Genomic DNA, 17334 nt, shown 5'->3' with positions numbered 1-17334 from the left:
TTGTCCTGTGGCACCAAGTCGAGCAGTGATTTTATTTCAAATTCCCTGTGAAGCAGCATGCTTTGCTATGACTGATCTTTGCCAAGCCGTTTTCACCAACCACTGCATGAGGAAAACCAATTCCTCTTCACGTTCAAATCTGTCAGTTTTGTGTTGACATGGTGCAGAGTGCCACACAGGCATACGGAGTCACCATCCATTTTCAACCACATCTTGAAAAAGAATCTGGAGTCCCTTAAAATGTCCTACAGTCCAGTAAGCAGACGACCTGTTAGTCGCGTTAAACACCCGAGAAGCTTGCAGAAGAAATACAATTGCTCTCTTGAATCATTTAGGAGAAAATGGACAAAGTTTCCCCAGCAAAACTGCAGTATTGCAAGAAAAACGTTCTGTATTTAGATCACAACATAGAGAAAGGTGTGAGGAAAGTTTCACAAGAAAGAAACTCAACGATCATGAAAATTAATTTCGTTGCCACACAGAAATAAGTCTGGATGTTCCTGGAAATGGTTGGCTACTGTCGTCAGTGGATCCCACACTTTTCCCTTTTGGTCAAGCCTTTATAAATGCTGACACATAAGGATATGCCTGATCCGGTACCTTTGGATGACAGCTGAATACGTGCCTTCACAGAGCCTATGCCGAGCCCTAGCTCTGAGAATGCTGGTTTATAACAAATGTTTTTCTTTATTTTGCTGTGACAGGGATGGATGTGCTTTCTAAGTTATGACACAGCTGCATAGAAATGTAAACAAGTCTGTGGCTTATTTTTTTTTGCTACACTTGTTCTTGCAGCATCAACAGTGCCTGGTTGTTTAAAGGCTGTCGCTGTACTCCGCATCAGCATTGATTAGTGTAAAGGTATTGTTATGGGGCTCTCATTGAATTTTGTTTTGACCTATACAAATACAAAATATTTAATAAGTGCACTCTTAACCCATTACAAACAAGTTACACTTGCTTTGTTTTGTGTGAATATTAGATGTTCCTTTCGAAAGGTTCAAAGAAAAAAGCATTACATTAATATGTTGCTCCTTTATATCTGTAATGCATTTCGGCGGAAATCGCCTTTGTCAAATCAGGTTTCTGTGAATCTCAGGAAATGCGCGCTTTATGCATATTTGACAGGACTTGCACACAAATGGCAGGCATCAATGCCAGAGGGGGGTGCGACTGGTAGTGTTGCAAGAATGTGTAAACATTCACATATACATATATATATATTTCAAAGTATATTTGAATGAATGCATTGTAAGTGTGCTTTAATGCATTGTAGTATGCTCTTTAGTTCCACTAAAATGAATGCATGGGAAGTGTATTCACTAACTGTATTGCATAGTGCTGGAACAGCAACTTTATTGAAGAGTAGAGGGCAGGGCCTGGCACACTCAGCTGCAGAGCTATATTCACTAGAGAAGCTTGCCAAGCCATATGCTCTCCTATCTATGTGCATTAATCATATCAAAGCAAACAGATGCTCAGCCTCTTCATACTCTTTTTACACTTAAACCGCCTGCAGAAGACATCTGTTTTTCAAGCAAATGCAATGCATTTTAGGCTACTCACCGGAAACCAAACATGATCTCATCGTGGCGAAGATGGGCATCATCATCGATGGAAAGAATTGCTTCAGTTTCAATCTCATCCCATGGTAGGAATCGGTTATTCAAGCTGTTCTTTTCTGTGCGGACAACCTAAGCGAGAACAACGGTGCAGAAATTGGTTTGAAATCAAATACACTTGTCATGGCACAGAGAAAGCAATTTATTTAAATTGTTACTGAACACTAATATATGTGAACTTTGGGCCAAGGTGGATGGGCCTTCCAAGACATGCTGCTTCGACTCCTATGCGTCGATTCCCTGCAACAGAACACCCTTACACCAAACGTAGATTCCGCAGGCTTCTGCTGTACTCATGTCTGGAACAACCAAGGATAATTCTAGCTCCTAGTGAATTTCTTCCCCGCTGTTTTGCAGCAATTCACTACATGTTACGTATATCTAGCGGAGGTGTAGAATGGATTAAAAGATCTCGCCATCTTTCCCTGTCCCTGGATTTTCTAGCCTCTACCTCTATTATTCAACACGGACTACAGTCCTGTGCTCCATTTGACATCCCTGGCCGTCTAGTCTATTTGCCACACAAGCTGCCAGCCCACTCCTTAGTAATCTCTATTCCTCCATCTCACCAAACATTCTAGAAAATCTGATTTCAATACTTTCACGTGTTTAATCTGCTTCCTAACTATTAACACTTTATTGATGATTTCCCACCTCTCTACTCCAATCAACAGATACATTTGATAATCCTTTCACTCACCCACATCTGGAACAAGGTCTCTTCCTCTCAATTTCTCCTTCTTCTGGCTTGCTTCACTAAACCACAACCCTCACCTCTGCGTTCCTCCTCTCTGGACTATGTTACCATGTACCTTACCTTCAATCAACATTTCTCACTCCAGACATGAAAACTGCTGTCTGATCATCACAGAACAGTCACACTCACCTTCCTATTGTTCCAAACATTTGATCCCTCCGTTTCCTACACTGCCACACAAAGCTAAAACATACCTACTAGTAACAGTTTTCTAACTTCTGAAAACATTTTCCACTGACACACGCTTCCTCTTTCCAATATTAACTGTCTAGGCCTGCAAACTCCGCAATCTCCTGCGGTACTACTCGACGGGCAACTCAGACTTGTTTCCTTCTCCACTTGTCGGTCTTTATGCTCAAAACCACAGAAAAGCGTTGTTCCCTATAATCCAATATGACTAGTTCTTCTTCAGAGAGTTTAATTTATGCCTGCCAAATGCTTAGATATCTGGCTTTACAAGTTTACTCACACACACAAAGTGTAGCAATCACATCACGGTTGAAAACCAATGGGAAATCACAAGCGTAACTCTTTCACCCAATACACAAGCCAAATTAGTCTCGCCTTAGTTTGACACAGAATTTGTTAAAAATAATAGTAGACACAATGCGTAAATATGTGGTCATCGCAGGATTATGTGATTTTGAAGAACATAGCTGTGATGAAAAAACCTAATCTGAAAACAAGAAATATAGAAAAATAATAATGCCAAATTAAGGCATTAAATATGATTAAAGAAAACACTTAATGATCGCCTAGTGAAAGAAAAATTATTTTTCACTGAAGATCAACTATTTGTAGAATAAAAGCCAAATAAATGGCATAGGATTTAAAATAAATTTTATTTGAAAATTAAACTGTATAACAAGATTATTCAGGTTTTGAGGTCCCCTTGCTTTTCCATTTAAACTTATGGGAGACAAGAAGCAGGACATGGTGCGCAAGGGACATCGGGCCAGTTAAAGTATGAGTGCGGTATAGATGTGACAAAACAACGTGCCAAACTGCGAGTATAAAAAAAACAAAAAACACACACAAAAATGTGATCTAAGAAAAGGTCAAAGGTTCAATTTTGTAAGATGTTTCAAATGATAATCAGATGGAGGAATCTATGCAAGCAGGGATTCATTGGTGCAAGGCCCTTTTCTTCTTGTATATGAGCAGTTATGGACTACTGAATAGTAAACTTTGCTGGGTAAAGGGTATTAATCACTAAAGGTTCAGTGTGCAGTGAACCGGTGCTCTGCAGAAAGTTAGCCAAAAACATCCCTCTGCATACTTGATACTACGAATATAGCTAGTTTTTAAGTTACTAGGGGCATATATTTTTGGTTTCATGTACCAGGTCCCGAGAGGGATTTATTTTAAGAAAAACATTAGAGCACTTTAAAAAAAAAAAAAAAAAAAGAAGAAGATGGGAGCACCTAAGGAAGCTTACAGGTATGAGAACACTAACTTGGTTATTGATCATCGAGGACTCTATAAAAGACCATGAGCAGTGATTGCAACCACTCAGAACTGACCTGCGCTGGATCCTAAAAAACCTGGCTAAGGATTGGAGGAATGCTATGGTTTCCAGTGCAAGTCTCAAGAATATCACAATACTGCCATGCTGGGTGGTTGTATGGACCACATTCCTATACCATGGAGAACGAGCTGTCGTACTGGCACATGGCAGGCTCAAAAAGACCAGCCCTAACCAAGGCCGGACAGGCCGTAGCGGGCAATTCGGCATTTCCCCAGGGGGGTTTGGAAGATTGGGGGAGGGTTGCTTTTATTACTGGGCGCCGATTTTGTAGCAGTGCAGTACTTTCAAAAGTACTGCAGAGTTCCTTGCGTATCCAACAGCTCTCAGGCAACAATAAAAGTGCCAAAATAACTCTAGTGATTAATGTAACTGCTGTAGAGAGATTGGGTTTTGTCTAGTGGCAGTTTTGAATCATCTAAGGTAGCGCAGAGGGTTAATATGGCTGCTGCAAAGAACGTGGATTATGCAAATCACAGAAACGTTTTTTATGTGCAGAGCTCAGTGGGTTACTGCTTTTGTCACAAAGCTCCTTTTGTTACTGTACAGTACATAGGTTACAATCATAATCTAGCACAGTGAGCTATGAACTGCCACCCAAGAGCTGCAAACAAACTGCAATGGTGCAGGTTGGATAGTTACGTTCTGTCCCAGTCTACCATTATCCTAATTTTGCTAAAAAGGTGTTTGTTTGGGTAGAAACAAATTCTTATCAATAAAGTCAACCCTAACCACTATGCTACGTTCCAAATCCTGAGTTTATGCTTCCCCAGATAAAGCACTCTTAAAAATTGCCTACCAGTGTGGATGACATGCGAATCTTACACCTTGCAGTCCGCTTACCACCTATTTAACATTTTCTATACAATGATTTACACGCGTATGATTCATTGTCTCTGTATGCGTCAGTAACGTAAAGTGCTCCGACACCCTACACTGGTAAGAGAGGCACTCTCAAATGAAATACATGAGAGAAGGGCTATGGAGAGATGAGCGCCACTGCTGGAGAGGGGATCATTGAAGATCCCCAATAAAGACTGCTGTATCCTGGTGTTCTGTAAGGCCATCATTTACTATACTTTAAAATCTAAAAACAATTAATACATAACGAAACATGTTGTGTAATGGACCATTTTTGCCATTTTCCCCAAATATTCTTGGGGAGGGCTCTCTCAACCTCCCTTCTGGAGGTCAGACCCGCTCACTACACTTGCTATGCACCCTATGGGGGCTGGCTGGCAAACTTTAATTGCCAGGGCTGCTTTGGGTTCCCAGCAAGGCCCCTGCCCTTGCTTAAAGCAGGGGGCCAGGAGAGGGCCCCGAGGGTCCAAAAGTCATGCCTGGTTTAGAATTTGAGCACCCAGCCCACCTTAGTTGTGATGACTTTCAGAAACTTTGCCTCTCTGTTTCTACATAGTAGGAGTTGGGCACTGAGGGTGGAAACGTTCAAGGCTGGCTCGATGAGAACACTGCATACCCAGCCAGAAACCTGTAAAGTAAAAAATAATATTGCCCATAGCATTTGACTATTTACTCAGGGGGAGGGACAATAAAAGACCCAAAAGAGGGGTCAGAACAAACTTTACTAAGATGGTAAGCAAACTGGGCTTCTTAGGACGTAGGAACGACATAGTATGCAACCTCCATTTCTTACGGATGTAGATAAAAAGACGTACCAATGATTATGAAATAATTTCTTTTTACTATCATTCTACCCACAGCTTGGCCTCCTGGAATATGAAGAGGGCACACTTTAGGTGTATCACTAGTACAGCAGTTGAGTAAGCAGCAAACATACCCAGAGCTTCCAAAAGATTCAATAATGTACGGACAGAAGGTAAGAAAATCACACAACAACAGAGAATTGCTAAACAACATGGAAGGGGGCTGTGCAGCGGATTGCAGGGTTGTACAGAGAATGTTTGTCAGTGAAACTGGCTAATGCATGGAGACACTGTCTTGTGCTCTCCTCATGGCCACATCGGGTTGGCTGGCATGAAAGGGATTGAGAGGGTGCGCCAACTCAAGAGTGAAAGGTGCGCCAACTCAAGAGTGAAAGCGATGGTGGTGTGAAAGAGGCAATTCCTCCACACCCCGGAGAGAGGTGCTATAACGTGATCAGGCTGCACCACAAAAAGTTGATCCTGTGAAGCAGCAACATTTAGTAGGAGCTCTGCACCTAGCTATGGGCAAAAAGGGGAGAGCTAGAAGCTTACGGCAAAGTGGCTGAGCAGCCAGACCCGTTGGCCTGTTGGAATATCGTGCGTGACTGAGTACGGGTGACGTTGGAGACAGGTTGTGCGCATGTCTGGGTACGTGTCTGTAAATCCTGTTTGCTGCTGCAAATGTATCAACTGTTTCTTCTATAGGAATGAAGCAACAGAATAAACAGAATACATGCAAATTAGGTTGCGCTCTCTGAAAATAGCACCGGTGTTATATCTGCGCTAGCTCTATAAGTATTACAGAAGGAGCCTCTATAACACCATAGCCACCTCCATTTTGTGAGCCTCTATGCATCTCCCCTGTGTCCTGATACAGGCCAGTGTTCAAGGATTGCAAAAAGACCCAGGTAAGGAGCCCTGAGATTTTTCTGGGTAAATAGTATTATTTGTTCAAAAGTGTTTGTTTCAGCTACCTGTGTATGTTTTACTGTGGACTCTCTGTGTTTCAGGCAGCCTGGCCTCTTTTAAAGTGGTGTTTTTTTTAATTCATTTTTGCCGTGAATGTGTGAATTGCCTTGCTAGTTTGTGGCACCCCCCCCCCTTTTTCACTTCTAAGTAAAAAGGCTACATACATCTTGCAGAGTGTGTTTTAATCTGTTTCTGTGATTTAAATCGTGCTTAAAAACTGTCTGCACCCCTGTATTTTTGCCTTTAAAAAAGCCAGATTTTAGAGTGCGCGCCGAGCACTATTGCAGTGTTGGTTTCTTAAATAATCTCTCCCTTACCTGGAAAGTAGAATCTGCTAGCCTGGAAGTGTGGATTCAGCCTGTCTGTATCCAAGGAGATTCTGAACAGAGCAGCAGTTGCCTTTCCCCCTGACCACAGGGACTGGATTTCAGTTAACTTGCTCCTTATATAAGTTCCTATTGGTTGTTGCATATGTTGTTGTGATAGGTTGTTGTGATAGGTTGTTGGGAGATGGTCTTTCATTGATTGCTGGCTCCAGGGCTGCAGTTATGATTGGTGGATAGGGCTGGGAATCTGATTGGCTGTTGGTTCTAGGGCTGATATTCTTATTGGCTGTTGGTTCTATGGCTGTGATTGGTGGATACGTCTGGGATTCTGATTGTCTGTTGGTTTTAGGGCTGTGATTGGTGGATAAGTCTGGGATTCTGATTGGCTGTTGGTTCTAGGGCTGGGGCTGTGATTGGTGGTCAGGAATAAGGCTATGATTGGTGTTTAGGGCTGGGTCTCCCATTAGTTGTTTGAATCAGGGCTTGAAATTGGATTGGCTAGGGTTAGGACCATCTTCTTATTGGCCAGTAGGGCTATAAAAGGCTAGGACTCAGGGTGTCTCAGCCCGGGCGGAGAGGACAAGGGCAGCTGCCTGTTTGGGCCTGTTCAGGACAGGTAGGGACTAGGGACATAAATGCTGCCCAATTCTCAACTGACCAGGAATGGTTTCAGCCCCTACACATCCCTCAACATGCAAACACATATTCTACAAAGACATCCAACTCATGCATCACAAACTGACCACAGACAGAATGCATTGCCCCATCACCCAACACCCTATATACAACACATATACACATATCCCCCACAACTACTACAGTCAAACACCTGCATTCTCACGGCCAACACTACTCTGTCCACTCCCACTAACACAACCTGCCATCACTCCCACAATACAAAACTACAGTAAACATTTCTCTCAGTCTTCCAAATACACTCTCTGCTCATACTAACCAACAACACTATCCGCTGTTTGCTCCACACAGACCACCTGTCATCATAACAATGCCCAAACCCTGCCTTCAAACACACCATCTACAAACACTCTTCCCCTCTCCTCACCAATTACACACAACCATACAATCCCCACATTTCACTCCACCACACATTACCTCTTCCAGTCAACGCAACTAACACTAACTCCCCTGACACACATCCATCACCTCTTACACACCTCGTACATTCATCTCCAAAACACATCAACACCCCATCTAACACTCAAATTCCACTTACCAGCACTAACTCGCATACAAATCCCTCACTAAAAACAACTACACCAATATCCCCTCTCACTATTCCACAAAAACAATACCGACCACAAACATCAGCACATCAAAGCAACACAAACTTACATTACACTTATCGTCATACCCACTCCCACCCTCAGGACTGCACAAAGAATACAAATTCCATCCTATCTCCACCCCTACTTTCTCACTCTTCACAAACACCTACCACAAGCACCCCAACCCAGCAAATTTCATTCACTCGCCCTCTCCTCCATTGCACAATTTAGAGCCTTACATCATGATCCACATGCTCCTCCACCACGCCTAACCCATACTCCATCCACACTAAACAAACGCAAATAAAATAAAAAAACATGCCACTCATAGCAACCTCGCATCCCCTTGTCTGTTACATAATAAAACTACCCTACAAAAAACAGTACACTCCTCATGTCTCTCTCAGTCACCAAGTCCACCACCCACACACACAGACCCAACAAAATGCCTCCTTAACCTGCTGGAAGAGGAACACTATATTGAAAAGCAAGACTATTTTGAGCCTCAAACAGTTATCACAACTAGCAACACTCCTGCTTCAAGCTCACATTATACTACTTACCCTTCTCCTAAACAAAACAACACTACCACTAACACACCTTTTCTAAACTGCCAGCTCATAAATGCTCGATCACTCTCAAAAAACAAGCACCACATCTACGACCTGCTCACAGACACACAACCTGACTTACTATTCATAACTGAATCCTGGTTGGGAGATGACATGGCACCAGTGTTGCACGAAGCCGTTCCTCCGGGCTATCAAACCATCACTCAAAACCGTATAGGCAAGAGAGGAGGTGGACTAGCTATTATATTCAAACAGGCAATGAACCTCAGTAAAACAGACAACATCTCCATACAAGGTTGTGAAGCCCTCCTCACCAGATGCCACCCTACTCCAACTTCCTCCTGTAACTTTCTCCTCCTTTACAGACCTCCACCTAACAACTCCACATTCCCAGATGCTTTTCTAGACACAGTCTCAAACCTTATTACACTATACTCCAATCTATGCATTCTTGGGGATCTAAACATTTGGTTTGACAAACCCAATATGCCCCATCCAAAAGCTATCACCACTGGCCTAGTCGCATTGAACCTACATCAGATTGTACACAATCCCACACACATCGCTGGTTACATCCTAGATGTCATTTTTGCTAAGCCTGAACTAGTTACTATTCATAGCATCATGCCAATCACTTGGTCAGACCACCATATGATAACTTTCCGGCATACAACTCCACAAATCAACACACCCCACAACTACTTACATACATACACCTATCGACCATGGAGCAAACTCAATTTGGATCACTTAGAAACATAACTAACAGCAAACACAGATCTAGATACAATTAATTCTGTGCCAAAACTTTATGAGTGGCTACAGGAAGCTTTTGATATCCTAATACCACTCAGAAAAACTAAACATGACAAAAGAAAACCAACACCTTGGAGAAACACAGAACTTAAAAAGATAAAGCAACAGATCAGAAAGCTGCAGCGGACCTGGCTCAAAACAAACAGTCAAGACAAACTGCAGCTACACAAACTTAACAGGATATACAAATCATCAATCAAAAAATCTAAAAAAAGATACTACTCAGACAGAATTCAAAATGCTCAATCTACAACCAAGGAATTTTATAAAATTCTCAATGAATTTCAAAAACCTACATGCATGGAAGGAAGTCATCCCACTACTCAAGATTTCACAAACAAATTGGCAACTCACTACACAACCAAGGCAGACACATTGGACTCCTATTTAAAACAGAAGAAACCCATCAGCACCAACCCCTTTCCTAAAATACCCTTTAAGAATAAACCAACCCAACCTCTACAGTCCTTCAAACAAATATCCCAGGATGAATTTATGGATTTGGTCAAAGAAAGCAGACCTTCTGGTTGCCCTTCTGACCCTTGCCCACCACAAATCTTCAAGAAAATTCTTCTACTTCTGCTGTCACACCTGTAAGAAGAATCATCAACAACTCTTTAACTTCAGAAACTTTTCCTGTAGACCTGAAAAAGGCATACATACGACCTTTATTTAAGAAAACAAACCTAGCACCGCAAGGCCCCAACAACTATAGACCAATCACAAATGGACCTTTCCTGGGCAAATTGATAGAAAGAGCAGCATTCGCCCAGATGTCAATTCATTGAAGAAAATTCTATACTTTCAGACTTCCAAACTGGAGTCCGCCCAGGAAGAAGCACTGAATCGGCACTCCTAGCAATCTGGGATGATTTTAAAAACAGTCGACCGCAATGGAGTTGCTGCACTACTTCTCTTGGACCTCTCGGCTGCCTTTGATACGGTTGACCATGACACCCTAACTCAAAGACTCCACAAAGCCGGCATACAAGGGATTGCTCTCGACTGGATTACTTCCTATCTTAAAAAAAGATCTAATATCATCCACTCGCCCCCCTTCTCGTCCGAATCCTACCTCACAGAAGCAGGGGTCCCCCAAGGGTCAATCATCTCACCTTTGCTTTTCAACATCTACATGATATCTTTACCAGAACTGATCAATGATTTCCATCTCACATGCTACAACTATGCAGATGACACACAAATACTACTTAAATTAGAATGCCCCAAAAACATTGAAAACTCACAAATCTTTAGTTGCCTCAGAGCCATTGATCAGTGGATGACCTGGAGCCATTTCAAACTAAACACCTCCAAAAGAGAAATACTCTTATGTGGTGACTGGAAAAGTTATGACCCTCTGTGCGTCTGGCCTGACGATCTCGGACCACCACCTCAATTATCCAAGGAAGTTAAAAACCGAGGAATCACCATGGATTCCAAGTTAACTATGAATGCCCAAGTGGACAAATTACCACGAACAAGCTTCATCATCTTGAAGACTTTACGACGCATCTTCCCCCACCTCGGATTTCCACACAAGGTGCAAGCTACTATCTAGCTTGTACTATCCAAACTGGATTATGCCAATGGCCTCTACCATGGATCATCTCTATCTGTTATGAAAAAACTACACGTATCCAGAATTCCGCAGCCAGGCTACTATTACATGTAAAGCCGCAAGCCCACATCTCCCCTGCCTTGAGAGCACTACACTGGTTACCCGTTGTCAGAAGATGCACTTTCAAGCTGCTTTGTATCACCCACAAAGCTATACATGGAACAGGACCGCTTTTTATCAGAAAGAAAATTAGCAAATACATCCAACAAAGAAACCTCCGCTCAAGATTGGCACCCCGCCATACAAGAAAAAGACTATAGGTGGTACATCCTTCTCCGTCCAAGCAGCCAAACTATGGAATTCATTAACCCCAACTATAAGAGCCACAGATAACTTTCTTGTCTTCAGAAAACTACTCAAGAGTTGGCTCTTTCCTTCATAACCACCATATTCAAACAACTATGAACTGCATATGCCTATGTTGATAAATATTTTTTCAGATTATGTGTATATTTCTATTTATTTATAGTTTCTTTAGAAAATATGTATTGCTACTATGTCATAACAATAAAATACACACACACTCTTTAAACCTGTTTGACTAAGTATTTTTTACCCATGGTTCTAATTATGTATTGTATGTGCATGTGTGTGTTAAGGGGCCACAGACCATGACAGGGCAGCCTCCGCATAAGGGCGAAGCATCCCATCTTAACATAGAACAAAAATAGCTAAGGCACCAGTTTGGGATCCATCCAAACACTTTATTCCAGAGTGAACAACAACTCGCCTTTTTCTGACGCGTTTCGGCTCCAACTGCCTTGATCACAGGTGTGAGAATGCAAGTGATCACAAAGCCAGTGCTTTTTAAATTGCTGATCATGGAATAAAGTGTTTGGATGGATCCCAAACTGGTGCCTTAACTATTTTTGTTCTATGTTAAGATGGGATGCTTCGCCCTTATGCGGAGGCTGCCCTGTCAGGGTCTGTGGCCCCTTAATGGAGCGTGTTGTACAAAGATTTATTTTGAAGGGGCCCGACCCGCTTTCCTCAGTGAGAACCACAGCATTTATCCGAGACAGAAAGTCAAACTGAGGTGAGCAAGGGATGGGAGAGAGGTATTTTACCTCCCTTCTAGCTGTTTGGGACCTCCTTATAACGAGAGGAATATGGGCAACAACTTTAAACAAGGACACTTTTCCAGCATACATTGTAACTTTGGTGTCTAAAACGCTATTTTATGCAGTACAAGGATTCAGCACCAGAGTTTAAGAACATGGAATGGTGCACCTTGGGACATGGAGTTCGTGATTATCAGGTCACATGATCAGCAATTTAAAAAGTACAAAGATTTATTTTGAAGGGGCCCGACCCGCTATCCTCAGTGAGAACCACGGCATTTATCCGAGACAGAAGGTCAAACTGAGGTGAGCAAGGGATGGGAGAGAGGTATTTTACCTCCCTTCTAGCTATTTTTGTTATATATATATATATATATATATATATATATATATATATATATATATATATATATATATATATATATATATATGTTGTTTCTGCGCTTGGCATGTTCGTGGATCATTGCATGGCTCCTGGGTGGGTTGTTATACTAGATATCTATGAATTCCTGCTCTCATCTTATCACACTTATCTACTCATCATCATATGTCATGTCTCTATCAAACTATCCTCCATTCTCACTCTGACTCATCCCAAATCCCTTCTACTACTTTCATCTCCTAAATAACTCTGCCTAAGCTCTTCCCTCTGCTTCCACATCTATCTCACCAAACCTCACTCTACTACTGTGACCTCCCACACAACCCTACTAAATTCTCCTGCATTTATCTCACCCTGCTACTATGCTCTCCCTAACCCTTCCACATACTCTTCCTTTCTCCACCCCCCTTTACTCATCCCAAGTCTTTGGGTTGAGTAAATGAAGGATAAACTCCCAATTAACACTTCTGGATTTCTTTCCTCCTCCACCCCTCCATTACTCCAGTCAATCTAACTAACAAACTCTCATATCCGCGGCTCATATTAACTCTTAATAATACTAAAACTGTACTCTTTATTTCCCGATACCAATATATCACTAATTCTTGTTGGGTTCCAGAGTAGCGTGCTACTCATCGAAAAGCGCTTCGACGCCTCGTCAGGGGTAGTAAGCACTATATAAATACGATTACAATAAAATTACAAAACAATAGTGCTTTGAGGGTGCCAAAAAACAAGGCGCACATGCCCGTTGTGCTCTGGGGGCACTATGTGTAAAACGACCCCAGAACTTTGGCACCTACAGAATGCACATGCAGTGACTATCTCGATAACATAAGGTCTCGGTGTTTTGAAGGGCATCTACATGTTTAATTGTGAGGGAGCAATGGTTAATTTGTAAAAGAATTAGTATGGGTACCAGAGTTGCTCTCAGAAGCCTGCGGGTGCCACTGTTGAACGTCGGCGTTGCACGATTCCAAGGCTGCATAGTCTTGATTCCATCTCATACCTGTTTCATGCACCAGTCTGCACTCCCTTCCCCTTTATCGCACTCTTGCAGGTTTTTTTGTTTTTTTACATCACTACTTTCTCCCTCTGGCACTGTTTTCACGTCTTCCTCTCCTCTTCTTCCCACCCTTTTTTTGCATTCCCCTCTCCTGTTCTCGGTCAGTGGCTGATGAGGAAAAGCCACGTGGCCCACAAATGAGTGCTGGAGTGCCTCACCTGCAACCACCGGCTCAAATTAAGCATCAACTGGGAGTTAAGTCACAGAAGCTCTCCTTCGCAATGCGAGGAACACTACAACTTCAAAGAATTAAGGAGATAAAACTAGAACATCACCATGATACTACAGTGGAAAAATACACACTTAAGCAGCTTCAATTCATCAAAAATACGAATTACATTTAAAGCAATATTTTGTTTGAAATCGTCCATGATTAGAATTTGTCATGAAAATCACACGAATTTTTTTTCTCAATTCTCCATCCTATGAGCGCCCGTCCTAAAAAGCACACAGTGTCGCAGCCAAGAGGCAACAGCAGGCAGCGAGTGGGCAACAGACATCCTTTACTTAATCAGTGAATGCGTGAAGCAGATTTTACAACCAATGCATTTCATTTTCAGAGGATGCAGAACAACCGAGACCAGCACTGACCCGGACAGTGTGACCTCTCACTGCTGGAACATTTAAAGGCACCTGGTCTAGGGTGACCAGACGTCCCGGATTTGCGTGGACAGTCCCGGTTTTTGAAAGAGTGTCCTGGTACTTTCTTCTAAAACCAAAAATTGTCCCAGTTTATAAGGGAGGGTCGGGTGAACCTGCACATTATTCACGGTTTTGTGCAGGTTCACAAATTTAACCGGTCCTCTCAGACACCAAGGACAGAGGTTCGCTGGTTTAAACTCTCCTGCTGTGCTGGGTCGCCCCATTCAAGCAGCACAGCAGAATTTATTGAGGTGTACATCAGGGCGAGTGTATGTGAATGCCAAACAGCCTGACCCAGGAGCTCTACATAAAAAGGGGAGGGAATGTAAAATAAATAAATTTAAAAAAAAAATATATATATATATATATACATATATATATATACATATACATATACATATACATATATATATATATATACATATACATATACATACACACACACACAATGTATGCCTTGTGACCTAATAGGACATTTAGTCCTATTTCTATGTCTGTGCCCTTTTGTTGCTGAAACTCTCCTGCTGTTCTGCCTCGCCTTATTCAAGCAGCACAGCAGAATTTTATGATGTGAAAATCAGAGCCGGCGTATGCCAAGGCCGGGCCAACCAGCCTGGCACAAGACCTCTACATATAAAGGGGAGGGAATGTAAAAATATCTATATGCTTTGTAACCTAATAGGACATTTAGTACTATTTCTATGTCTGTGCCCGGGTTTTCTTGCTGAAAATCTGGTCACTCCCCTCTGGTCCTCATTCTGTAAAATCCTGAACACCACGGCCGTGCCAGGCATCAGTGCTTTAATCTTGGTGGAAAAGGAAAACAAAAAAGTGGGCGTTATGAACCACAGCCCTAAGTCAATGGCACCTTTAAAGCACATAACTCCCCCTGCATGGTTTGCACATGCTTTTCGAGAGAAATGTACACCTCTACTCTATTTCTGATGACTTCTTTCCGTATACTGTTAATGCATACTGTGTTTTACCGTGTGAGGTTACAGACACTTCAATAAAGAACTATGATAAAAGCACAAAACCCACACGGGCAGCATCCTTTTGTTCTGTTAATGAAAAAGATGCCTATAACGCGCGTTCATGCTCAACGCACTGCACAAAAACCGTAAATTGGTAGGTTTAAACTACAGCACACGACACGGTACAGAAAAGGCGTAATGAGACGGTCTCTTTCCTAAACAGGCTTTTGCACCCTGCCAGGAGCAGCAACCATCAACGCTGCAATTACTGAGCATCCACTCATATCACTCTTCCAGAGTGATTTACAGCACGCGCAGAACCAATCTTTGGTAATCCGTGCTTTATTGCATATTTAAAGTGAGCTTTTCATCAGCATGACATCTGTAAACAAATGGCAGCCCTCGCGCCTGCTGATGGATGCCTTCCACGCAGCACGTCTGGAAGCCACTGCAAGCGGTGTACAGCCATCATCACTGCGGAGATGACGAATACATGTTCCGCCGTGCAGTGGGCGTCATCAGCCCCATAATACAGCAATTTATATTCAGCACAAGCTGCGACCTCGCGGACTTCGGGGATCTCCTAACTGGCGCGCTATCGCCAAAAGATCGTCTTTTGTGCCCAGTGTTTGATCTTTTCACTAGCCTGGCACAGAGGGGTTACCCTCAAACATGGCAACAGCCTGCTGCTTTTCAGTCTCCTACTTGGCGACCGCATCTTGTTAGAATCAAACGTTTTTTGTTCCCCCCACGGAACAATTATTCACCCTTCATTACAAACCCTGCACGCGCTACTGCCTAACACACCCCATACATTTTGGGAGAAACAAAATCTGAACCAACTCAATATTTCAGTATTGGCATTCAAACACGAGTACTGGAGAAATAATGAAGCAGGAAATGTAATCTCATCAACGTTATTACAAGGCACAGGAACAATCAATTACAAATAATTCTTCCAACGATAATGGTTGTTAAAGAAATCCCCACTAACAACATAATTGACCCTTCCCTAAACTTTTAAAATCTTCACTCATCAATCGGTTTTTTCCTTTCAATTCACTAGCCCCAAGTCCAGACATTCGCCCCATCCCGGGGTGTGCAAGAGTTACATCCGGAAAAATGGTTTCAAATGCTTTACATGCTGCCTTTGAGGGGATGTTGCGGGGGCAGGCCACGAAGGAAACTGAAATCTAGGCCACCTACCTAATGTCCTTACTCTATTCTCAATACCCTACATGTGGAGGGGAAATCTTCACGCTGCTTGGCAGCCCGCTATGCAAAATAACTGTACTCCCTGGCCTTGGCTAGCTATTAATATACAGATGTGTGCCCACAGGCTTCTACTTGGCAATGACGTGGTGGCAGGCCCCATGTAATCCTGGTGGTGTGTAAGCGAGCAGCAACATCACTGTACAGCAGAGGGGAAGACACACTAAACCGATACACTTAGGTGTTTATGGATAGCAGACAACGAGAAGGCAGAAAGAGCTGTAAGAAGAAAATAGAAGACTGTAGCAGGTGATAAAAAACACTCAAATTCTGCTGTCAAACCATCGACCACACACATCTAGCCCACGCCCAAACTAGGACCAGCACCTGAACCCACCCTCAAGCGCTTCTCCCCAAATACGCGTGGACCGGAGTTACACAAGTAAAATAAACCGGTTCCACAAGGAAAAGGGCTAAGGCTAGACTTGGCAATATATAACAGGTGGAGCTATAATTATTTAATATTCAACTAATGAAGCCGAACATTAATATGTAATAGTCATTCTGGCATTAGATGGGGGAGTGCATGCTTTTGCATTCCATAGGTTTGAGTCTGTTGTCACACTGAATTTCAGAGACTGTGTGGTGTGTGATGGAGGGTGTCCATTATATATAGCTGCAGCAGTGCAACTACGCGGAAAAAGTTGTGTAAGTTAATAGTGTATGCGCGTGACCAAGGGTACCGGACATACATGTCTATCAACTTGATGCAAGACAAACGCTTCCCTGTCTCATCGACTTTGGCAAGCTGTGGTCCAAGCTCTTGAGTGGCCTCCCAA

At 42.6% G+C, this 17334-nt stretch overlaps 1 protein-coding gene across 1 annotated transcript in view; it reads right to left on the bottom strand.

Moving 5' to 3' along the window:
• Positions 1 to 17334, bottom strand: part of EXTL3 (exostosin like glycosyltransferase 3) — a 211961-nt gene that overhangs the window by 50587 nt on the left and 144040 nt on the right. Inside the window, exon 3 of the mRNA XM_069233782.1 lies at positions 1567 to 1694. Coding sequence (XP_069089883.1) covers positions 1567 to 1694 — 128 coding nt within the window. The remainder of the gene's footprint in view (positions 1 to 1566; positions 1695 to 17334) is intronic.

This window comes from Pleurodeles waltl, chromosome 5, assembly GCF_031143425.1.
Source record: "Pleurodeles waltl isolate 20211129_DDA chromosome 5, aPleWal1.hap1.20221129, whole genome shotgun sequence".
In the NCBI taxonomy this organism is placed as follows: Eukaryota; Metazoa; Chordata; class Amphibia; order Caudata; family Salamandridae; genus Pleurodeles; species Pleurodeles waltl.
This window is presented reverse-complemented; position numbering and strand designations above follow the sequence as displayed.